This window comes from Ambystoma mexicanum, chromosome 1q (genome assembly GCF_040938575.1).
Source record: "Ambystoma mexicanum isolate Mex_15411 chromosome 1q, UKY_AmexF1_1, whole genome shotgun sequence".
NCBI classification, from domain to species: Eukaryota; Metazoa; Chordata; class Amphibia; order Caudata; family Ambystomatidae; genus Ambystoma; species Ambystoma mexicanum.
This window is the reverse complement of record NC_090922.1, coordinates 1,226,756,499-1,226,781,651: the sequence shown is the minus strand read 5'-3', so window position 1 is coordinate 1,226,781,651 and position 25,153 is coordinate 1,226,756,499. Positions and strand designations below refer to the sequence as shown.

At 45.1% G+C, this 25,153-nt stretch overlaps 1 protein-coding gene across 3 annotated transcripts in view; it reads left to right on the top strand.

The window, feature by feature from the left end:
- UBE2U (ubiquitin conjugating enzyme E2 U) overlaps positions 1-25,153 on the top strand; it is a 727,435-nt gene that overhangs the window by 413,958 nt on the left and 288,324 nt on the right. For all 3 annotated transcript variants that reach the window (XM_069641994.1, XM_069641992.1, XM_069641995.1), the window contains one exon: positions 12,974-13,100. In XM_069641994.1, coding sequence (XP_069498095.1) covers positions 12,974-13,100 — 127 coding nt within the window. The remainder of the gene's footprint in view (positions 1-12,973; positions 13,101-25,153) is intronic.

Here is a 25,153-nt window from a genome sequence, read left to right as displayed (position 1 = left end):
CCGCAGGCGGAATACAAAGCTAGAGTCCTTTCGGACCACTCGCCACTGTTGCTAACATGGCAATACCGACCCCCTAGGGGGAGGATACCCAAGTGGCGATTGCGTGCTGAAGCTCTTAAAGACAGCGTATTCAGGGAGGACATGCGGGAGGAAATAATAAGTTATTTTGAGATAAATACTGGCAGTGTAAAGTCAGCGGGCACGCTCTGGGAAGCTTTTAAAGTGGTGGTGCGAGGAATAGCCATAGCTAAGTCTAAAGTACTGCAGGGTGGGATTCTCTCCGAACTACAGGACTCCGAGAAGGAATTGGAGAGGGTATTAGAACACGGCAGTAACACTAAGGCAGATATGGAAAAGGCTCTGGGTCTGCAGCAGAAATGTGCAGGATGTTGGGAGAGATTATGTACTTTTTATAGTTAAGGTTACATAGAGAGACAGCACGCTGGAGGTGACAAACCAGGAAGACTCCTGGCATGGCTTTACAAAAACGAGACTCCTAGGCCCCCAATTAGAACAATGGTGAGAGATAATGGCGACGTGGTGGATACGCAGGAGGGGGTCAACCAAGAATTTGTAGACTACTATAGACGCTTGTATGGAGATGAGAAGGGAAGCGAGAGAGGGGAAATAAGAGACGTATTGGAAGATATTGGGCTGCCCCAAATTAGTGTAGAAGAAAGGGAGATGATGGATGCCCTGATCACTCTAGAAGAGCTAGAAGAAGTAGTGAGGCAGCTGCCCACGTGCAAAACCCTGGGAAGTGACGGACTCCCGAGTGAATTTTATAAGACCTATAAAGCGGAGATTCTCCCCCCACTGCTGGAAATGCTTAACGAAGCATATGAAGTTGGGAGACTACCGGAATCGCTGCGTGAAGCAGTTATTATACCACTCCCCAAGCCAGATAGACCTGGGAGTGACTGTGGTTCCTATAGACCCCTATCTATGTTAAACCAAGATAGTAAGATTTTAACAGCGGTATTGGCAAACAGATTGAAAAAGGTCATAACCAAATTAATTCACCCTGATCAAACAGGATATGTCCCGAATAGAAATATCTCGAACAATTTAAGGCGACTCCATCGAGTGATTGAACATACTGAAGGGAACACTAGTGAAATGGCGATAGTGTCGCTGGATGCGATAAAGGCATTTGACTCTGTCAAATGGCCCTGGCTGAAGGCGGCCCTAGCCAGCTATGGTATGGGACCAGGATATCTTCACTGGGTAGAACTTCTTTATAGTGAGCCATTAGCAAGAGTGAAGACAGGAACTGTGATTTCTGAAAGGTGGCAACTTGGTAGAGGGACCAGAAAGGGATGCCCCTGGTCCCCCATGTTATATATTCTGGCCTTCGAACCCCTGCCGATTTATCTGAGACAGCAATATGACGAAATAGGCATTGTTGTTGGGGAAACATTACACTTAATCTCCCTATACGCAGACGACATGTTATTGTATTTGCGCTACCCAGAGGAGAATCTGCAGTATGTATTAGAAGTGATAGATAGGTTTGCTGAGCTCTCGGGTATAGCTGTGAACCCAAATAAATCCTGTGTGTTTCCGCTGGGTAGATACAGAGGGCTCTTGGCGAAGAATTTGCCGGTACTCCAGATACCGTGGGAGACCACAACCATTAGGTATCTGGGGATAGATATACATCATACAGTAGAAGCCGAACTTGGGCATAATACAGTAAGAACGGTTCAGAAACTGGAAAACAGCATGAAGTTCTGGGCAAAACTCCCCTTAGCAATGATGGGACGGGGGGCGATGCTCAAGATGGTGGCACTGCCCAGACTATTGCATTGCTTTGTGAACATCCCATACTCCATACCCCGGCAATTCTTTACTAAACTAGACAGTATATGCAGGGAATTCCTATGGTACGGGATGAGGAACATGGTAGCCCTATGGAAACGCCAAAACCCACATGAGAAAGGAGGAATCAAATTACCTAACTGGGAAGTGTATTATGTAGCGAGCCAGTTCCAACATGTAGCTAAATGGCTCTCTGCTGAGCCCACCTTAGAACATAGGCTGCATCAGGGAGACTGCACTCCATACTTTTTGAGAGAAATTATATGGTTACCCAAACGGGACATAGGTCGTTGCCCGGGGATGTTGGGTCTTGGGTGGGGGATGTGGCAGAGGGCGTGCCGGTTGATGGATAAACCGGCCCTGTGCTCTCCGCAAATCCCACTGGTTACAATGATGGGAACAGAAGAGCAACTTAGGTTAAGGATTAGGAAGTATTGGGAACCGGTGGGAATTGCAACATTGGGGGACGTGTGGCAAGAGGGGAAAATACTGGAATTTGAGGATCTGGTGGAACAAACGGGGTTGAGCACTGGGCAATATATTACATATCACAGGATGGTACAACGAATTAAAGATACCTGGTCCGAAGTGGAACTCGCAGAGGAACCGGACACCACACTAGATGTGATATATGATATAGCGGAAGGTGGGCATGAAACGTCTAGCGTGTACGAGATGATCATGACTCAAGTGGGCAAGGAAGTGGTGCAGCTCAGACTGGCCTGGGAGGAGGAAGTGGGAGATGTGATGAGTGATTGAATGTGGAAAAGGGCTCAGGGGTATAACAAGAAAGTGTCGAGAAATGCTAGGCTGCAACAAATAGTTATATATAACGCACAGAGCATATCTGACGCCATTAAAGGTGGCCAAATTTAAGAATGCTGGAAGCCAGATGTGTCTCAAATGCAATGAAGAAAACGCAGGGATGGTGCATATGTTCTGGGCATGTCCGCAGATAGCGAAATACTGGAGAGATATAGCACAGAAAATGGAAGACAAGGGGATCCGTATGAAGGTGGATACGCCATGGGCTTGGTTGTTGGGAGGGTTCCCCAGACCGCGGAAGCTTAAACATGTGAGAAAATTGAAAGATCTGGCATATATATTGGTGAAGAGAAGGATTGCGATGGGATGGAAAGCGTGCCACAAGCCCAAAGTGGAGACTTGGTGGAGGGACTTGCAGAAGTGGGCGGAGGCAGAAACAGTGGCATGGCAGGAAGCGTGCAAAGGAGACATAGAGGGTGAAGCCAGAGCCCTAGTGGGTTGGAGACAGCTAATAGCAGAGCTGTTTGGGCCCACGTATGATGGACCAAGTGATGATGATTCGATAAACGTGGGCGGAGGCCTCCACCACCGCAGATGGTGGAGACTAACAATGGGAGACGGTAGGCTTGGGGGGGGGGGGACAGGGATGACAGTGGCCGAAAAAGCAAAATGTATGTGTATTTACAAGCAAGATATGTAACCACTGTATGCCCAGTTGGGTTTGTTATTTGTTGTTGAATAAAATCAATAAAATTGTTTAAAAATAAATAAATAAATAAATGACTTACCCCTGGTAATGTTCTTTCTACTGTCCTTTGAAAACGAAATCACGCAATTCCTGTCAGCCAATCCCAAACCACTTACCAAAATAGTCCTCATGGGCGATGTCAACCTAGGCTAGAATTATAGCTCTGACTCTAATGCCCTAGCACTAGCCAACACCCCAGAGGCCCTAGGCTTCACTCAACTCATCCTGAACCCTACACACAGTAAAGGTTGAATCCTCGACTGGCTCGCAGAAAGAAATTGCAACATCTCTATTTGAACCAATACTCTGTGCCTGTGGTCTGACCACAACATTGTCAGTTTCAGCATACCAACTGCCACACCACTAATCCCTACACAAGCACATCTCCCTGTCACACTAACGAGAAACTCCAGGAACATCACTTCAGCCCGCATCCTACCCTTGCTAACCGCAATCACCAGCACTCCCAACTCGCCAACAGATCCAACCACCATGGTAGACCTCTACAATCTCTCCTTGAGCCAAGCAATTGACACCATCGCCCCTCATTGCCCCTGCAAACTCAAACCACCTGCCCACCTAAACGCTTGGTTTATCCAAGACCTCAAAGTACTCGTACTAAGAAATGAGCTACAGCAACCGTGTGGAGGAACAACCCAACAATCTCTAACAAAGACCTCTTCGCTACCTCCTCCTAAGAGTACAAACCGGCTATCCTTAATGCTAAAAGCTCCATATACAACGCCCAAATAGACCAGACTAACTTCTCCACAAGAGAGCTATTCATGAGCCTACGAGAACTGGAATCCCCTATCCCCACGTCTACGATTGCTCGAATGACATAACATGGTGCACGAATCTCCACTGGGACTTCACTGTACCTTTTCCCCACTCCTGCCCTGTCCCACATGACCGCATTCTCATTCAAACCTGTCACCCAACCAGAAGTAATCAAAATCATAAAGGCCTCAAACCCTCTAGATGCCTATTGGACATCTGTGCTGCCCCAGTCATCAATGAATGCGCGGAAGCCATGGCTTCCTTTATCTCCACTCTCATCAACTCCTTCTCCTCTAACAGTCCCAGCCATCCTCAAAGATGCCTGTGTCCTACCGCGCCTAAAGAAACCCACGTTAGACCCAAACATCCCCACTAACTATCGCCCCATTACAACGGTTCCCTTTCTCCTCAAAATCTTAGATAGGGCAGCCTATATACAGATTCAAGCCCAATAATCCCCTAGGCCTGCGTCAATCTGGGTTTCGACCAGGCCATGGCACTGAATCAGCCCTTTTAGACCTTAAAACACAACTTGACAAAATCAAAGATGCCGGCAACATGGCTCTCCTTCTACTGCTAGACCTCTCAGCTGCTTTTGACCTGGTTGACCACCAAATCCTTTGCAATCATCTCTCCATAGCAGCACATTTCTCTAAGGAAGCCACATCCTGGATCTCCTCCTTCCTCGCCAACAGAACCATGTGAGTTTTCTCACCCACCGCCTTTGCTAACCCACCCGTCACCTGTGGCGTCCCACAATGCTCATGTGTATCCCCTGCTCTACAATGTCTTCACAAAACCACTCTTCGACCTCCTGGATTCTCAAGGCATATCCTACACGAACTATGCAGACGACACGCAGCTACCTCTTCCTATTTCAGGTGACTACACTACAGACACTAGCTCCCTTGACACAGTCTATCACACCATCCATGCCTGGATGGCTCACCACTCGCTTTGCTTTGACGAGAAGACTGAAGTGCTCCTTGTCGGCACACAAGCTCAGCTAAATGAACTTGACCCCTCCTACAAATCATTCACCTTTGATGACATCTCCATTCCTGTATCACAGGAAGTCAAAACCTTAGGAGTCTACCTTGACTCCAACCTATCCTTAACTAAACAAGTAAACTCTATTGCCTCATCAGCAGCATAAACTACCAAGCTAATCAAAGTTTGCAGACACTTTCTCTCTCCTGATAGCTGCAGCACCATTGCGAGAGCCTTAATAGGATCCAGGCTTGATTATTGAAACTCCTTATTCACTGGAACTAGATCCCGCAACATCAGCAAACTGCAAATCATCCAAACAATGCTCTGAGAGCAGCCTTGAACATCCCTAAGAGAGATCACATTTTATCAATCAGAAAAACTTACACTGGCTGCCTATCCCCAATCAATTCTATTCAAATCCCTAGCAATCGCTCATAAGTGCATCTCCCACACCACTCCTAAATACCTGTCCACTAAATTCAACAAAACTCAGTCTGCCAGACCCACCCATTCCATATACTTGAATCGCCTTACCACTCCGAGATACAAGCGCCAAAGATCAGGGGGTCTCAGCTTCCGGGTGATTGCTGCCAAGAACTGGAATGCCCTCCCTCCTGCTCTAAGGTCAGAACCCTCTTATTGGGCCTTCCGCAAGAACCTCAAAACTTGGCTTTTCTCACGGGACATCATATCTTAAGACTTCTTTGTGGCTAGGTACTCTTCCAACATGCTGCTTTCTGTGAACACTATTTACCTGCAACTACGCAACGATGTATCGTACTTTTTTTCTCTGTAACCAGTGCCTGATGCCTAAGGGCTTAGTGCACTCTATACATTTTAAAATAAATCAAAAATGTATAATGTATACATTTCTGGGTTTTTCTATTAGTGATCTCACCTTGTCTGTTTTAAATTGCAAAAACCAATCTTAAGTTCTTCTGCATCTCCATTTTTTCATGATGGACTAATGGATCATATATGTGACGCTTTATGGCATACGGCTTGTTAGTTGCCAATTTATGATGCACTGTAGTCCCAAATATGAATTTTCCCATAGTCTCAAAAATGAATTTAGGAGCTACAGTACAACCCAGTTCTTTATTGTTCATCTTCTCACTTAATGTGCCTATTGTGAAGGCATCATAAAGTAGACCCAGACAACTGAATAGTGTTTAAGTTTCAAACTGCTATTAATTTAAGAAAGGGGTTGGGAAAACAACAAATCTTGCCCTATGCTAAGGTGGGATTTTCCTACCTAACTAAAACTAATGATAGTCTGTGTTCGGAAGTCCAAGTAGATTGTCTGTCTATGTCCAAAAACTACTTTGTCCTCGCATCTAAATCTATACAATGTGTAGGGATGTCAGTGTCAAATGAAAAGTGTTCAACATAAAAGTTCACAGCTTCCAGCTCTAGGGTAGAAAGGGGGCTTCCCTTCCCCAAGGTTCAAATAGTTCAGGTTATCAATGAGGGATTCCCTTCCCCAAGCTTTCAACTCTATACAATTTCAAAAATAATTCAGCTCCATGGGACACTTCCCAGCTTCTTCAGGTTTGGTTCCAATTCAATAAAGTTCAGCTCCTATATCTCATTTCACATATGTTTTTGCACGGACCCCCCATTACAGGTCGCGCAACAGGCACACCTTACTTGTATTTGCTTCATGCCACAGTTTCAGCACCAGCTATCCTAAGCTTCCCAGTACACTCTTCCGCTAGAAAACCTAGTCATTATCATAATTCACATGGCCAAGGCATCTGGCGCCCTTTCCAAGGCTTCTCTGTATTTTACTCTTGCATACAGGTTTCCATTTCTCAACAGTTCATCTCTTTCATTATCATTCAATATCTGGTAATGCTTGCTTATCTCTTTGCAAGGCGTGTTTGCCTTCCAACAATGTTCATCACACACTTGACACTTGGCAATGCTTGTTTGTCACTTAACAATGTTCATTCAATATTGTTCCACTTGTACTGTACATTTGACTTGGGGTCCCCTTTCCTTCGGGCAGACTCACCAGTTTCCAGTCACGTGTGTGTTGGCTTCGGTGTGGCACTGGAAAACCTCCTTTGGTTCGCCCTGCTTTGCACTACTTTTTCACAGCCTCGGGTTCACCTTTCCTGGACTGCCTGTCACCCTGCTGCCTTCCCTGGAGCACCGGCAAGTTCTGTCCTCGTGGTCCGGCAGCTGCAAACGCCCTGGGAGCTTCTCTCTGTTCCAGGCATCTCTGCAGCATTCCACAATGCCGGTTCTGCTTCTCCCGGCTCACTCGCAAATCTCGAACTGGCTTCTCTCGGTTTCCTGCTCCTCTGCTGCTGCAGTCTCTCCGGGGTTCTCCGCCGCTCGTCCTGTTCCCCGTTGGATTTCCAAAAGGAAATCAAAGTTCTCCCTCTCTTCCACTCATTTCCCCCATTTAAAGTTCCCGGCACCAATTGAAGCTTCAGAAAGACTAGACCGCTTCTTGTCAAACCAATAGACTTTCTTCCATGCTTGATGCCTCTTCATCGTCCCAGTACCAAAGTGATGTTGTTGTGGGTCAGTCAATAAGGATAGAAGGTATGACTCTGGTGGGTCTCTTTCTCGTCCCAGTACCTAACTGGTGATTTTTGGGAGATGATTTCTGTGAGAGGTGGGGAAGGGACTGGCAGTAACCTACAAAGGTTTGTGGAATATTAAGTCTCCTTCACCCAGTTGATCCTCCCTTGCATATCCACTCCCAGGGTCAGGATCCAAAAGCGATGGCCTTTCCCTTGCCTCCTGGGAGGACGATATACTGGGGAAAGAAGCGAGAACGCCCACAGATTCCTCAAACTATGTACTGATTCAAGGCTGAGGTTTTTCTAAAATACCATAATTCTTTTTGGGACTGTATTAGTGCATCAAACTTCACTTGTGTTGGCTCTGTACCGGGTGGAGACTTTTAAATTCGTAGTTGACTGAAGCGGCAGATGATCACTTAGTGTAGTGTCTACTAGAGAGAGATTTATACACTCTTCAAAAAGCGATTGAGATGTATATTTGTAGTCTACAGTTGATGAGGTAGGACCACGTATGTAAGATAGGAATGTCATCCTTAATGTTCCTCATTTGTTTTTTTGAGGCCCCATGCCTTCATGACATTCAGCAAGGCATTTCCTCTTGATACCATTGATGAACACAGAAGGACTTATTTGGTCACAGTTTAGGTCCCCTTCTATAATTATGTTGTTTAATTTTGTGGACCCAAACCAATTGTCTAAATTCTGAATCGGTGACTCTTGATAGTTGGCTTGGTTATTTTTCTTTTTTTTTGGGGGGTTCTAGTAGGTAGTGATGAAAAGAATTTCTCTTGGACGTTCTTTCACCGGCCCTTCATAAAATAACTCAATTGCTAAAAAGTGTGGCAATTTGTCATTCCATACCATAGATTTGAAGGCAGAATTATTGAAGATTGTCATGATTGCCACAATTAAACCACCTTATGGTCTATCCTTGGCCCCCTTTTGTGCCGCATTAATGTAAACTGTGAACCCGTCAAGAATTGGCTATTTCAAGAGCCAAGCCTCTTGTTAGGGAAGAATTTCAAAGTCTTTTTGAGATATATCTTCATACTTTTGGAACAGGTGATTAAAATCATGGCTGTTCCTTGACATAACGATAGAGACCTTAAAATCTGATTTTCAGTTTAAATTAGAGCCCTTAAAATTAGAGAGCGCCAGTGTATTTGATAACAAAGACCAGTCGATGTTTCCCAACAGGTCTGATTTTGTTAGTACTTCTAAATGTTATGGAGTGCCTGTCTGCATTAGAATGGATTTTTAGTTGAGATGAAGCTCAGGGCTCTAGGATTCTCTATTTCAAAAGACTAACAATTGTGTTGGATTTTTCAAATTTTAACTTGCATATAGCACCTTATGCATCATACCCAAGTGATAAGAAAGTGTCTGCTTCTTCCAGGACTGTATTATCAATTACATTTTAATAAAAGTACACCCTGACATAATCTGTTCTATGCTCCTCTGTAAAGTCAATGTAATCAATGTCCTTGGAATTAATATTTCGTAGTGTAGGAATTTCGTGGCATAGAGCCAGGCCAGATGGGCGATTCAAGATGATAGTTATTCTGCTGTAAAACAGGCATTCTGTTATTATGGCTTTAGAACAGGGGTTCCCTCCCCCTAGAGGTGAGTTATTAGACGTGGTGCCTGAAGATGATGGTAATGTCACAACCGGCAATGGCTCTCGCTTTTAAGCCAAAGTCTGATATAGGGGGGAAATGTGAATCAAAAGCGTTTGCTGATGACACTTTCAGTTTGGAGTTTGTGATTTATCTCTTTTGTGCTAAAGCCAGGAATTCAGAAGGTGGTTTCTTTGTGAGTCCAGCTCTGTTGAATAGCTTTAGAAGGAGATAGATCACCCCTGTCATTGACGTCATCAAAGTATGTTGAAATATCACTCAAATTAATCAGCATTAGGCTGTATTAGCATCCTCCTCTTTATCTGCGGTACTTACAAGGGAACAGAACCCGAAATTGCTGAACGTGGGCTTGACTGATAGACAACAAGTGTGAGGAGTTGTCAAGTCACTCGCTATTTTCGCCTGTTTTTTTTTCTTTGTTTTATTGTTAAGTTTCCTTGGTTGATGGAGTTAGATGTCCAGTGTTGATAGCTATTTGCCGGCAGGGGTCAGAATCAAAAACACTTGTGTGTGCATTTCGGAGGAATTTCCTCCATCCACCAGTCCTGATTGACCGCAGGTTTTGGATATTTTTAGATATTTTAGTTTGGTGTAGCTTTTGAGCATTTTTGGTGAAGAAAGAATGTTTTTTAGTATTTCCCGTTAGGATACTTTTCTTTATTGAAATAGGTGATTCTTGTACTTGTGCCTGCGAACAAACTTCCTCTACTTCTATTAACGTTGTGTTGCAGTTATCCACTTGCAGTTGTGTGATGGCCATTCATTGCACAGTGGCCGTCTCTCTGGTATTGATGGACTGGTTCCTTTGTGCGCAGATGAAAATCACCAAAGAAGTAACTTTGGAGCTTAAGGAGTGTAGTACTGAGGTGTTTTAAACTTGCTGCTTTTATTGTTGTAAAGCTTGACTGGAGCATTTAAAACCAAGTTTAAAGCGATCAAAGATGAATGACACACAGCGTGTGGGTGGACTCCAGAGTTCTTTTACTGAGGAGACCTCAAAGGAATGAGTGTGGGATCGTACAAGCAGGGGAGGGCTCAAACCCTGAAGATGTATGGCCTGTGAAGTGAGGGGATCTATGTAATGAATTTAGAAACATAAGCAACTCACTTAGTGGGTCAAGTGAAAGTTTGTATGTAAGTAACTCAAGTCATTCCTGGCAACCTTGTTGTGTTGTAGGCTTTTGTGACTTTGAGCAGAGTGTCTTTTATCCACCTTCGCATTAGAGATTGCTGTCTGTTGTAAGTCCACCGAAACAGGAACTGATTTGCTGTGATTTTCCCCGCAAATTTCTTTGTGTTTGTTGTGGGTCCTGTAGTGGTTCTTGGAATAAGGGAGGAGGGGACCCCAGAGCCGTTCTCAAGGTCACACCAGATAAAGATTGAAGCAGTGCCTGAGAATGTACGGAGGGCAAAGGAGCCATTGCTGCTTTGCTCTTTAGGACATACACTTAGATGATTTTGACAGGCTTACAATTTTTTTTAACTTTATGCCACAAGAGGGCAACAGAGGGCGTGTTAGCTGAGATTTGAACTTCAGTGCATATGAACAAGTTACTTACCCATGGTAACGTTTTTTTCAGACTGGTTGTTTCTCCCACGTATTCCTTATCTTTGATATTTCCTAATATCCAGCTTGCAGCAAACTGGATATTAAGAAATGTCAAAGATAAGGAATACATGGGAGGACATAATCCATTCGAAACCTCTTTCTCACTTCCCAGATGCCCACGCATGCCATCATGAGGTGTTTTAGGGATTGCTTTAGAAGGGTCCTCACAGAGTGCACACAGTTTTTTCCCCTTCATTACCATGGCCCCAATAGGACATGACTCCTCCCGTATATAACAGGTTCAGTCAGAACCTTAGAAAATGTTGTCTAACTTTGGGATCCGGTAACTTTCTCATGTATCTTGCGAGGAAGCCCCTTTTTATCATAAGGAGAAAGTGTGAGTCTCCACATCACTTTTACAGTCCATGTGAGCTCCCAGGACCAAACTCTGGAGAGCGCATACGAGGGGTGACCTTCGATGGATCAGCTGAAAATGAAGGTCTTCATAGAGGGAGTCTATCTGGAGGGCCATTATCTGTCGATACAGAGAAATGAGCCTCCAAGTTACTTGTACCTTTAAAGATTTAAGCCCCAGCTCATATCGTAGACTTACTATCGTGAGACTCTGGGGAAGACCAAAAACCCTTTTCCATATGGATCCCTCCAAGCGCTGCCAGTTGAAATCCCAAACCAAAGGTTTCCCCTCCAGCCCATATAAAAGAGTTGGGATGACCTTTACTGTATAAGGTGAGATTGAAAACTTGCAATATTTCCTCTTGATTTTCACCATTTGGGCTGATAGTTGAGATGTTTTCCCCAAGAGACCTTGGCCACTTTGGGCCAAACTCGGGGACGCATAAAGGGAAAAACCCAAATAGGTGACCACCTTGACCACCGGAATAACTTGTCCTTCCATAATCCAAATAAATGTGGGCCACTCTGCCTCGAGTCTTAAAGCAACTATTTTTGATTTGATTGGATTAACAAGGAGGTTGTTTTCCTGAAGGTATGCCTTCAGGGAATTCAACAATCGCTGCAGATCAACTTCAGTCCTGTCCAGAAGGATGAATCATCTGCATATATAAGGCATTTAATGATACTGGCTCCTATCCTAGGACTTATCAGAGCAGAGGTTTCCAGTCTCCTTCCCATATCTGCCAGGTATACATTGAAAAGGAAGGGTGCCACCAAGCAACCCTGCCAGACTCCTCTTTCCATCTTAATTTATGTTTCCTTTGAGTACCTGATAGGTCAGGCCATTGGTCCCCGCTGCCCGAGATGATGATGCCTTTTTTACCAGATCCCTTACATCTCTCTCTTCAAAATTCAACTCCCAGGTGACATCTACAATGTTATATCTAACAATGCCCTGTGGCCTTTGATAATGAGACGTTAGGTACTCTATCCAGTCTACTTCCGTTACTGAGTTTATTAGGTCTCGATTTTGAACATTCTCCTCCCCATTGACAATTGACCAAAAAGTACGAGAGTTGTTTTCGTTGAGTGCCTCGATTATTCTCTCACCATCTTTATGGAGGCGTAGTGCTTGATGTTGACGAGACCAGTTTATGTAGGCTCTTTGATCTTACGGGCCTTCTTGGCATATTGATCTCTTGATAGAGTAATTGTCATCAGGACCCTAACGTCATGTCGCATTTCTCTTTTTTAGCTGCACGTTACTTTGTCAAAAGAATGGTGATGCGCCCTCTGTTTTCTGGTGTCTGAGCCAGTTGGACGATCCAAAGACCACAGAAATTGATGGAAAATTAGACTTAAACTAGACTTAATTAAATTGCAACCGCTGAATCAAAATAAATGCTTCAGTAAAATGTTCTGCTAATCAACCGGAATTTGGGATTATCGTTTGAATTGTTGCTGCTTTTATTTATATTATTATTATTATTATTATTATTATTATTATTATTATTATGATCCTTACTACTAATGATATTTACTGGGATGCTAACTAAAATAACTGGCATACCCCTGAATCACTTGTTAAAGATTGTGAGACTGCATTTAGTTTCCGGTTTGTTTTTGTACTGGTAGTTTATGATGCTCATATAAATCATCTTCTCTTGAGCAAAAGGACAGTTTTATAAGTAAATATGTACTTTATATACATGTTTAACCTTTGCAGGCTATGCTTTCTAATCCCATTTTGGAAAATGCAGTTAATATGGAAGCAGTAGAAATGTTGAAAAATGAACCTGCTCAATACCGAAAAGTAGTTCATGAGTGTATCAGAACTAGCCGGGAGTTGGAAGGTAAGTGATTATCTATCTTATCTATCTATCTATCTATCTATCTATCTATCTATCTATCTATCTATCTATCTATCTATCTATCTATCTATCTATCTATCTATCTATCTATCTATCTATCTATCTATCTATCTACTCTCCCTGATCCACAATAGTATGATGTGGGTCTGTTGGAGAAAAAACAATGAAACCACCAAAGCACTTGTTATGACAACATGACCAGATTTTTCAGTCAGTCAAGAAGGACTTTATAGCCAACCTGTCAAAAGCTTGGATGCCCTCCCGCAGAGTTTAAGAAACAAAGAATCCCTCACAGTGTTCAGAAGGTTGCTCAAAACGGTGTTATTCAACTAGAATGCTTACCATACTGTTTCCAACACTGTTCCTCTATAACCTCGGAACTCACTTTCAACACTGTCATAGAGTTTGTACTACCGCCTCAGTAATGTCTGTCCTATCCTATTAAGTGGTTATTCTGTAACAGCTCCATGATGCCTCGCTTTATAAATCCAAGTAAATAAATATGTTGGCCTCCTCCCATCAGCACCAGCAAGCATAGCTAATGCTTATGGATAATTGGAGTTGTAGGCTAAAAGATCTTAAGAGTGTCAGGTTGGCTACACTGGTTCTATGTGCTTTTACTGTCCATTTTTCACAGCAGTATTTTTTTGCTGCCTTTTTTACCAATTATTTTTGCCACGAAAATGCAGAGGCACTCTCACCCTATCAACCAGCCCCAACACCACTAGCTATACCATATTGCCTCACGCAAACTCTCACCCCGCATTTTTGCAGCAAAATCACAGTAAAAACCAGTCAAAAATACAGCAGTAAAATATTTTCAGTAAAAAGACTGGATACCGGATACCCCTAGTCCCAGAGTATCAACCACCATGGAAAGGTCTATTCATTGCTGCCTCCGAAATGGAGTATCACAAATTAATCCCGCCTCTATCCCCAATTGCCCCTGCATCCATGCTACACTCCATCCTAAACCTATTCCCACCATCACTCACCGGAAGTGCACTTAACTTGCAAGCCTCAGGCCTTCCTCTGCCTTTCCGTTGTCCATTCTCTCTAACCCTCTCCTCCTCCTCCTCACCACCCCTATTCAGAAGCTCACCCTTAGAGGCACCCGGTGCTCACTGGATTCAAAGAAGGGGAAAAGGTGGGACTTTCAGATGTGCTGATCAATGTTGTCAGTCAGCGGTGTCGTCATCAAAGGATATTCAGATCCTTTGGAATCAGTGAGCACAATGTCGAAAAATGTGCGTACAACCATTTGAAGGAGTCAAATCTGAAGAACGTTTGTGAAAATGCTTCATGGTGGATAGTATTCCAAGATAAAGCACAAAGCAACTGACACATATGGTCTTCAGCATAGATTATACCTGCCAGCGGCTAACTGCCAATATAGAAGTTTCACACATCAGTGGGCACCGGCCATCCAGAATATTGTTCCTGGTTTTGCTTCATGTTCTGTACACATGTACAGTGTTTTGATTTTGTACACAACCATTTTCAAAGTATTGAAGACCTTCCAGAGGACCTCAGTCTGTGAACTTTATCACAGTTTTTGAAAAAATTATATTTTAGAATAACCGATTTTAGCACTTGGAAGTCATTATTGATCTTCTCACAGGCAATCAGAATGTTCGGAGTGCAGTCAATAACTACTGGTATTGCAAATTAATTAAACTTTGATAATGCTTTGTTGAACACAAGATCACTCAACATACATGATTACATTTCTCAAAGAGACCTTGATTTCATGTGCCTCACAGAAACTTGGATCCATGAGGCCAATGGTCCAATGATAAACGTGGCTGTTCGAGATGGCTATTCCTTTTTCTGTAGCAATAGAGAGTCTGGTCAGGGAGGAGGTGTAGCTATTATTGCAAAAACTGATTTGAATCTCTTTCCTTCACTTTGCCACTGTGAAGGCTGTGAGATTTTCAATTGCAAGATGACTCCAACTAATCAATCGTGCATCAATTTTATATTGATTTTATCGTCCTCCATATGTGATATTGGATTTTAATAATGAAATCACTCAGTTAATGTCTAAATTTCAACAGACCAAACAGTTCTACCTCATTCTTAGGTGATTTAAACCATTGTCGAGGTAATGTCCTTGATATGGAATCCATTGATTTGGAACAGTCTCTGTTAAACATTGAATATCACGTCATGAACAATGAGCCCACAAATGTCAAGAATAACATATTAGACTGGGTTGTGACAAGAAACATCACTGTTCATATTGATCAAACATCTCCATGTATCTGGTCTAATCAACACACAATTGAATTTTCAAGCGATCCCAGGTTCTTCTGAAAAAACCTTGTAACCCTATCATGAAGGAATTTAAAAAAAAAATCAGACTCCTAGATATTCAAAGGTGCTTGACCTCCCTCATGTCATTGACATCAGACTCTGGCTCAGTGGAGTCCTTCATAAGATCATACTCCTCCTCTTTTCAGGAAATGATTGATTGAGTTGCTCCTCTGCTTCCGAAGTTGGTTAGAGCCGATTCCAAGCATCAAAATTGGTTTACCCCTGAACTGTGAACCCTTAAGAGAGCCAAATGCTCTGGAATGTAAATGGTTGAAATGTCCAACTAGCAAATGTAGGGGAGGACTGGCCGCGAGGCCCTCCTCACCTGCAGCCTTCTCCCCAGGTGAGGACCATGACTCGGTGGACGTCCCCTCATGCCACCCGGGCCCAGGTGGAGGAGGGCTCACCCGCCGACGACATTGCCCACACGTATCCGTTCCCTGCATATACCAAAATTCAGTTAGGCCTAGAAGCCATCTTGTCTAGCAAAGATGGCGTGAGTTCAGCGCACTGTAGCGCGGCCCCCACCTTTGGAGGGCCTTTCATGCATCTCTGCCGCCGCAGCACCATGGCAGCGCGTTCCCATGGGAAAGTTGGGTACGAGCTAACACCAGATATTAACACTGTAACAGTCTGTTATCCACAATGTAATACTGCACCCCGTGTGACCTGGTCCGCGAGGCCAGGGCGACGCAGAAATGAATTCAAGTAGTGGTATTAGTGAACTACTCTTCTTAAACAGAATCTGCAAACTATGAATTAGCCATAAAAGTGAAATGTTTATATGACTTCACATTGTGACTGTACTAATGCTGCTAGATCACAGAGAAAGTGTCCTTAAGTCATATGAAGACACATGAACCCCTATATGTCTTCTTAAGTCACCCATAGTGGCAACCGTCAATCTCTGTGGTCCATAATATAGTTCTACCTCATGTACCGTCGAATGTAGATAAATACTTAAACACTGTAGTAGATATAATACCATGTAATGAAAAGGTACTCGGACCGAATGTATTAAAGAAATGTGTAACGAAATTGAAATATAGATGTGTGTTTAAATAAGATCAAAATAAGGCAAAACATTATAAAAACATTATAAAAGTTCTGCATTCAAAAGTCAGCAACGCACGAGGAAAAAACCTTTGTGAATATATGCAAGGCTATTCTCCCTCCCACCCTACGAAGCCTGCCAGATGAGAAGCTAAGGCATGTGCCGCGCTCCCTCACCTCCCCCAACCAAGCTGGAGCCGCTTCAGAAAGTCAGAGGCCCCGGTACCGCACCCAAGGCCACAGCCCGCCACCTGTGTTATTTACAGCACGGTAATAAACCCACGTTTGAATCCACAGATCTACCAGCACCCTCTCGTAAATCCCACAACCCCCCCTAGACCACCCCAAGAATCATGACCCCGTGCACAGACGACCCCCAACGCTGGGACAAGACACAGAGACCCATTTATATAATAACTTCTAACGCAGCAGACAGACATGTATCATTCGGCTCAGGCCCCAGAGCCCAGCCCCTCGACCTAAAATACCGGTCAATAGGACACAGGTAAATCTCACCCCAACCGACAACCACCAGACCTCTCACGAGGTGCATTCCTCATGTGTTGCATTTATTTTATAAGATAAACTGCTGAGCGATTTATTGATGAACTTAAAATGTCGTTTCTTGAATAACTGCAGTGTGCATGGCCTAGGGCAAACGAGTCAGGAAAGGTATTCATCTTTGTCACAGGCTGCCCCAGCATACCAACACCGCTCGGATGACCTCAAGCTGGCCTGCCAGGCCCAACCCAACCCACGAGGCTGACCAGTGACGTCCTCACGCCAAGACCAACCACGCTGCAGCAACACCTATAGTTAGTCGACGCCACCCAATCCCAATTAACTTGTGCCCCCTATAGTGTGTAGGTTCTGATGACGTTTTTTGTATTAGAAATACGCCTGTCTTTGCTATTGTCGGACAGAGCGCTCTCGGAGGTTGCAGAGTTCTTTGCATGCCCTATTCTTTGGATAAACTCCTACTTACGCTCACCCGCACTCTGCCTTATTCCCATTACGGGAGAGTCCCTTATTGTCTCTCATTGCGGGGAGGATCGTGCTGAAATTGGGGGCGCTTCCTTTCAGTGGTGACCCCGATAGCGTGATATCTCCAAGTTATTTTTCCTAACTCCTTTTAACGACCCCCTTTTGGCACGAGAATCTCCGGTCAAAAAGGGAAACGCACGGTGAGCCGGCTCCGGGAAGCTACCCGCCAACGGCGACCGGTACGCTTAGAAGTGCGCACTCAAACTAGAGGGGGTACGGGATCCCGGTTGAAAAATCCCCTTTGAGTACCGCTCGCCGGAGCCGGGGCTGACTGTTGAGCAGAAAGGCCACACCGCCTGGACGGACCCAGTTTCGGAGACTATCGGTTCAAGACGGGCACGTGAGTACCGAGTGCGAGCGATCGTAAAGGGGAAGGGAGGGGAAATTGTGAACAGAAGAACGGGGACAGGTAGAGGAGAGGAATAACGGGGGTCTACTAAAGACGGGTCTTGAAAATCTCTTTATCTTTTTCTTTGCATATGGCCATTAGGAGTAAGAAGTAAATGAAGAAGTAGAAGTGACGGAAACCTAGCTCCGAAAGGGGGTGGAAGGCGGCGCCGCATAGTGCTATCTAAACTAGTACTGGGAATATATAAAGAAGTGAAAAATAAGTTATTAGTGTCTGGCAAGGGAAGACACAGAGTATATTTTAGTGTTTGCTATTTCTTTCTATTCTTTTGCTCAGAGGGTAAGGGTCTGGACTACAAGGGAGCCTGGGGTGAACTGATTAACATAAAATACCAAGACAGGGGGGAAAACAGCAGAAATAGGGATCAAAAATACTGGCACATGCAGACGGGTATCTAGTTACCCGAGTAGAACAACAGGGACAGCTGGACAGGAAGGAAAGGGAGGAAAAAAAAAAAGCGAGGTGTGAGTGGGAAAGCATTGTGAGGGGTGCGCGCACCGTGTGAATAGTGAAGAAGAACGACTGACCGCGAGGGGGTGCCAGAGAGTGTGGACCATAACTAGCAGGTGGTTGATTGTGAATGAAAATTGCGCGGGATTGAACAGGGATGCGAAGACAATGAGGAATGGCGAGTAAGAAAGAATGTTAGTAGTGAATTTAACTTGCGTGATATCATTGAGAAGTCCGCTCTTGTCTGGGCCATAAAAATATACTTAGACATATCTATACGTAATCAAAAGTAAAGGAGGTGAACACGGTCAGTGCTATTGATTTAGAATATGGGGGCAGAAACTCCCTTGTCACATATTTGCACGAGCTTACCGGGATACGCTGAACGAATCAAGAAATACCACGATCAATGGGTAACAGAATTAAAAGGGGAAGGATTGCCCCAGATTTGGCCTGAGGGGGGGTCTTTTGAAAAAAGCGTTCTAGATATGGTACGAACGTGCATTCACCTCAAGTACAAGGGCAAACAGTGGCAAAACAGGAAGGAGATATTAGATCTCTGGAGACTATTTGAGGAAATACCCCCACCCAAAGCTCCGGCACCAAATATTGATCTACCTTCCACCACAGATAACCCACTGATGATTCCAAGAGAGGAAAAGGAACAGCTAAATACTGAACAACCTGCGGAGGTGATTAGTTTGTACCCGATATTACATAAACCAGCCCCCGCAGCAGGGTATAGTGATCCTACTTATGTGCCTCCCCCAACAACTACCACACCCCTAAGACCAACAGCCCCCCCACCATACGAAAGCACTAGAGAGCGTGCCCAGACAAGCACGCAGAGAGGGGACATAGAAAAGCTAACGAGCGATTTAGAATCAAGGCTCTCGATAGCAAAGGATGAACTCTCAAGAATAAAAGAGATATGTGAGCGTACAGCATGCACTCCCACTCGATCAGGACGTGTATCCAGAACATCAAGTGAAAGTAGACCAATTGAGGAAGGATGGAAAAAGGGTGAAATATTGTTCAGAATTGAGGAAGAACCGACAAGAATAATACAGGTGGAAACACCAGAGGGGAGCATCGGTGATGTATCACGGCAGACAGGGATCAGAGAGGACCTGCTATGTGATGTCCGAGGCGAAATAGATGAGTGATAGGTTGAGTATGGCAGTAGGAGGGGAAAGCGAGGAGCTGGACGGTGCATGCTCGCTAGGAACAATAGATGATGAGTGGATGGGACGACTAAGGAATAGAGTGGGGAGGATGGCGCCATTGGGGTCAGCGACGACCAAAGTGGGTGAGGGCGCAACGTTAAAAGGAAAATTACAACTTCCACTGATACACAGAGGGGGAGGAAGACCAAACTATATACCCTGGGCCCAGATGGATAAAGCTAATTTGATGAAGTTATTGCCCCCGTTGTCCGGAGGGGCGAGCAAGTGGATATATGCATTCGAGAAACATACTGCCGGCATACCGCTGGCAGTAGGCGATGTGAAAAGCCTACTAGTATCAGCAGTAGGAGATCAAGCAGACAGAGTATGGGTTAAGGCTGGTTTCCCGGCCGTGACATTAGATTGTGACCGTCATGATGGAGCGTCTTTTAATACAGTGCGGGCACGGGTTTGGGATGCGCTGCGGGAGACGTTCCCAGATACTCCAGATTTACAGTCAGTAATGCAGTGTACAATGAATGACGGGGAGGATGCTATGGATTACATTCTCCGGGTGCAGGAGATGTGGAGAGCGGAAACGGGCACACCCTGGCACCAATCCACATCTCTATTTTATTTTATCATTAAGAGAGGGCTCCCAAAAGAGGTGCAGAAGGCACTCGATAAAATAGCGGGCGTTGAGGCAAAGGGGTGGCCAGAGATCCAAAGTATAATAGTGCACCATTGCAAAAGGATAAAAGAGAGGGAGAGGGAAGTAGCACAGAAAAGGTTGGCAGACGAGGCAAAGTTGGTACAATCAAAACTGGTGAAGGTTGCAGCAGCGGTAGCAGGGCTCCCACTCATGAGGGAGGGAGACGAAGGAGAGGAGGGGCAAATAGCAATACAAGGAAGAATAGCAGCAAATTGGGCAGGACAAGGACAACGACAGTGGACTGAGCAGGAGCAGAACGGAGGTCCAATGTGGCAAGAGTGGGCCCCATGAGGGGGTAGAGGTGGGTACAGGGGCCGAAGAGGGGGACAAGGGTATGGTGGAGTGGGAGGAAATGGATGGCAGGGTCCCAGAGGTCCACAGGGGAGCTGCTGGAACTGTGGGAGGTGGGGACATTACTCGAGGGAGTGCAGAAGCAGACAAAACAACGGGTTCCAGGAGGCAGAACAGTACGGTCACCCACACCCAGGGAGCCCATACGGCCTCCCCATGGGACAGCACCAACAACAAGGAAATGCAGGGCAAAGAGGTAACGCACAACTACACGGACATCAGTACAGAACACAAAATCACCCACAGAATAATGACACTATACAATACATGCCAGGTAACACTTTCGCTACAGTAGCGAATGGAGCCCCCGCACCCGCGCCCTACAGCGGAGTATCAGTAGTTTCGGGGAACATTTTTGATCAGGGAGGGGCAATGAGACACCCCGCATAGGACAGCCCACAGAGAACACTTGCGTGTCCAGTTCTATCTACGACCCACAATGCATCAGAGGAACCATTGATAGGGGCGCAGATAGGAGACAAGCAATTAATATTCATGGTGGATTCCGGAGCGGAGAAATCATGCATTAAAGAGGGCCGGTTCCCGCTATCTAATAGGACGTTAGAGACGCAGGGGTTCTCTGGGGCTGTAATTGAAGTTCCTTACACGGAAGAATTGGATGTAACGGTGGGGGGGAAAACAGTGAAGGCACCCTTACTGTACTATGAACGCTCTCCAATTAATTTGCTGGGGAGGGATCTCTTGAGCAAACTAAACATGACCATATCATTTACAGAAAGTGGTATAGTATGTTCAACACCGGGCATATGTCCTCTACGCATAATGGCAGTAATGCAGGGCCACGCAATCATCACAGAAATTAGAGGCTTACCAAAAAACGAGGAGGTGTTTATTGAGGGCATGCGAACATTGGCCCTCATAGTACCAGAACTAAAAAGAATGGATTGGAGGATCCCAGCTGAGTTCCTCTTTCGCCCCATAGTGTGCCCCGACACAGCCACTGGGGCAGTGCTATCATTGGATTTGCACGCAGTACACGTGTCAGCAAAAAGGATATGTGTAATAGGGATTGACATGGAAGGATGCGAATGGCGTACAGTACTGTGTACAAATGCAAATATCCCACTGCGAGAGCTGTCAGATGAAGAGCTCTTTTCAGACGCCGAGACAGACGGCGAAATAGTAATGGAACTAGCAATACCATGTGACATCGTGATTACGGCCAGAGAAACTCCAATTGAATTAATGGCAGTAGTTGGAGCACCACATACATTTTTTGATGATGACATGAGGTTAATACCAACTAACATATGGACGAACGGCCCCCATGATGTAGGGTTATTACATGGAGTTCAACCTGTGGTGATAAAACTGAAAGAAGGGGCAATTTTACCCCGGGTGAGACAATATCCATTGTCTCGCGAGCCAGAAGAGGGAATAAAGGAGACAATAGAGGCACTGTTAGCACAAGGAATAATAGTGCCCTCAAATTCCCCATGCAACACATGCATTTACCCGATCAAAAAGGTGAAGGGAGGTTCCTGGAGGATGATACAAGATTTACGCCCACTCAATGATGTGATTCAGAAAGAGTTCCCTCTAGTGCCGAACCCGGCCACAATACTATGCAACATCCCAAAAACAGCATCTCATTTCACAGTTATTGACTTAAAAAATGCGTTCTTTTCGATCCCCTTAGCAGAAGAGAGCAGGTACTTAACAGCATTTACACTAGGGGGGAGGAGATTTGAACACTGCAGACTACCACAAGGATATTGCGAAAGCCCAAGCATATTCAACAGGATATTACATGAGGACCTAGGGAACCTATCTGTAGAAAGTACGGTGATTCAGTACGTTGACGATTTATTGGTTTGTGCACAGAGCGAGGAAGAGTGTAGAAAGGATTCAATAACACTACTGACATTACTGGCCAACAAGGGGTACAAGGTGGATAAGGGTAAGTTACAATACTGCCTAACAGAGGTCCTATACTTGGGACAGCTAATATCAAAGGATGGAAAACGGATCATACCAGACAGAGCAGAGGCAATTAGAGCCGTTGGGGAGCCCAAAACAGTAAAGGAGATGCAAAAATTCCTGGGCATGTGCAACTACTGCCGAGCTTGGATATTAGACTACGCAGCATATACAAGGCCCTTGTTACAGTCACTTAAAGAAGCGCAACAGGAAAACAGAGACATAGAATGGACAGGAGAAATGAACACATCATTTAACTCACTAAAGGAGCTAATATCAAGCGCTCCAGTTCTGGCAAACCCAGATTATGGACGCGAATTCTTCTTATTTTCACACTGCAAGGGAACACTGATGACCGCAGTGCTGACACAAAAGACATCGTTGGGTCACAAGCCACTGGCTTACTATAGCGGCACTCTGGACGCAGTAATGCAAGGACATTTCGCGTGCGAGCAATCTCTCGCTGCTGCCGCGTTCGCCATTGAAAAAAGTGCCACAATAGTAATGGGCTGTTCAGTAACACTGTTTGTGGAACACTCACTATTTGCAATATTAGAGCGATCAAAAAGCACATTAACAACACAACGCGCCACAGCATATGAGATAATATTGTCCAGTGCAAACATCCATATAGTAAGATGTAAAACTGTAAACCCAGCCACATTCATCACGGAGGCGTGCACAATAGAAGACATGCAGAACCACAACTGTGCAACATACACCGGTGACGAGGGTCAGGATCAGGTGGTTTTTGAGAATGCCCTGAACGAGGGAGAGGTGTACTTCGTGGACGGGTCGGCCTCAATTGACATGGAGACAGGAGAGAAACATGTGGGTATGGCAGTGGTACGATTAGAGGAAGGTGAATATGAGACACTAGTGCAATGCCGCCTCCCATCACACTATTCAGCCCAGGCAGCAGAACTAATAGCACTAATAGAAGCATTGCATGCAGCTAAGGGGTGCGCAGTAACAATATACACAGACTCAGCATACATGACGACCACAGTACACGGAGGGCTGGCACGGTGGGGGCGGAGAGGGTTTCGACGAGCAGATGGAACACCTGTCCAACACGCAGAATTGTTAAAAGAATTGATTGAGGCACTGCAAGACCCCACGGCAGTGGCAATTGTGAAATGCCAAGCCCATACTACAAACACAGATCTTGTATCTTTGGGAAACGCGGCAGCAGACGCCGCCGCCAAAGAAGCTTCATACTTTCAGAAAGGTGAGGTAGGGGAGTACATGTTGCACCACACAGTAAGCCAAGAGGTCCCCACAGGATATAACATGATGCTCACACAAGAAATACTAGAGCTGCAAGAGGGAGCTAGTGCAGAAGAAAAATTGCTATGGACTAAGAGAGGATGCAGCAAATCACCAACAGACTTATTGTGGCGACAAGAGAGTTCAGGAAAAGCAGTGATGCCAGTTACGTTGTTAGAAATAGCCTTTCAACAACTACACTTCCCTGCACATAATGCTAAGCAACACATAGTGGCAGAGATACAAGAGGATTGGTTTGCACCTTGCCTCCAGGAACACATCACTAGGCTGGCATTGGAATGCACGACATGTCAAATTTACAACTCAGGAATGACATTACGCACACTGAGAGGTACAATACCAAAACCCAATGGCCCATTTAGAGAGCTCCACATCGATTATGTAGATATGGGAGAAAGGTGCAATGGGGCTCGTTACATGATTGTGGTCGTATGTCCCTTCTCAAGGTGGGTGGAAGCGGGCCCCTGTGCACGTCCTGACGCGAAAAGCGCCGCAAAGTTCTTAGTGAGGGAAGTATTCCCGCGCTGGGGAATTTGCGACGTGATTCGCTCAGACAACGGCACTCATTTCGTTAATGAACTGTTCAAGGAAGTGACTACATTATTGGGAATAAAACACAAATTATGTTCAATTTATCATCCTCAAAGTAATGGCGTAGTGGAAAAGATGAACGGCCTGCTGAAAGGCAGGTTGTCAAAACTATGTTTTTCCCTAAAAAAGACCTGGATGTACTGCCTACCTCTGGCCCTGTTCGAATTGCGCAATCAGCCAAGCAAAGACCATCATTTATCCCCACACGAGATCGTCACGGGAAGGAGAATGCACACAACACATTCGCCTCTCCGTGAACGTTCTGACGCACACAGAAGCGCTGCGGTATTAGGTGAGGAGTTTACCGACTACTTGAAAAAATTAGCACAAGCAGCGCGCGTAATTGCAAAACAACTTGCCCCGCCCTTCACAAGAGAGGAAGGAAATGCAACAGAAGCAGTAACACAGCCGGACAAACAGTCACAGCTGATGCCAGGCGACTACATATATGTCAGAAGTTTTGTGAGAAGGTGGAATGCACCACGTTTTCATGGCCCTTATGAGGTAGTGTTTTGCACGCCCACGGCGGTAAAGGTGAAGGGCCTGAGATATTGGGTGCATTTGACAGATGTACGCAGGGCGTATAGCGCCGTGGAAGGTGAGGTACAGGACGAGGCACAGGCAACAGCGGACAATGGAGTTGTGCAGAATGAATGATGGGAATTTTGTGTGCATTAAGTGATGAACATTGAACGCGTCTGGCGCATGGCAA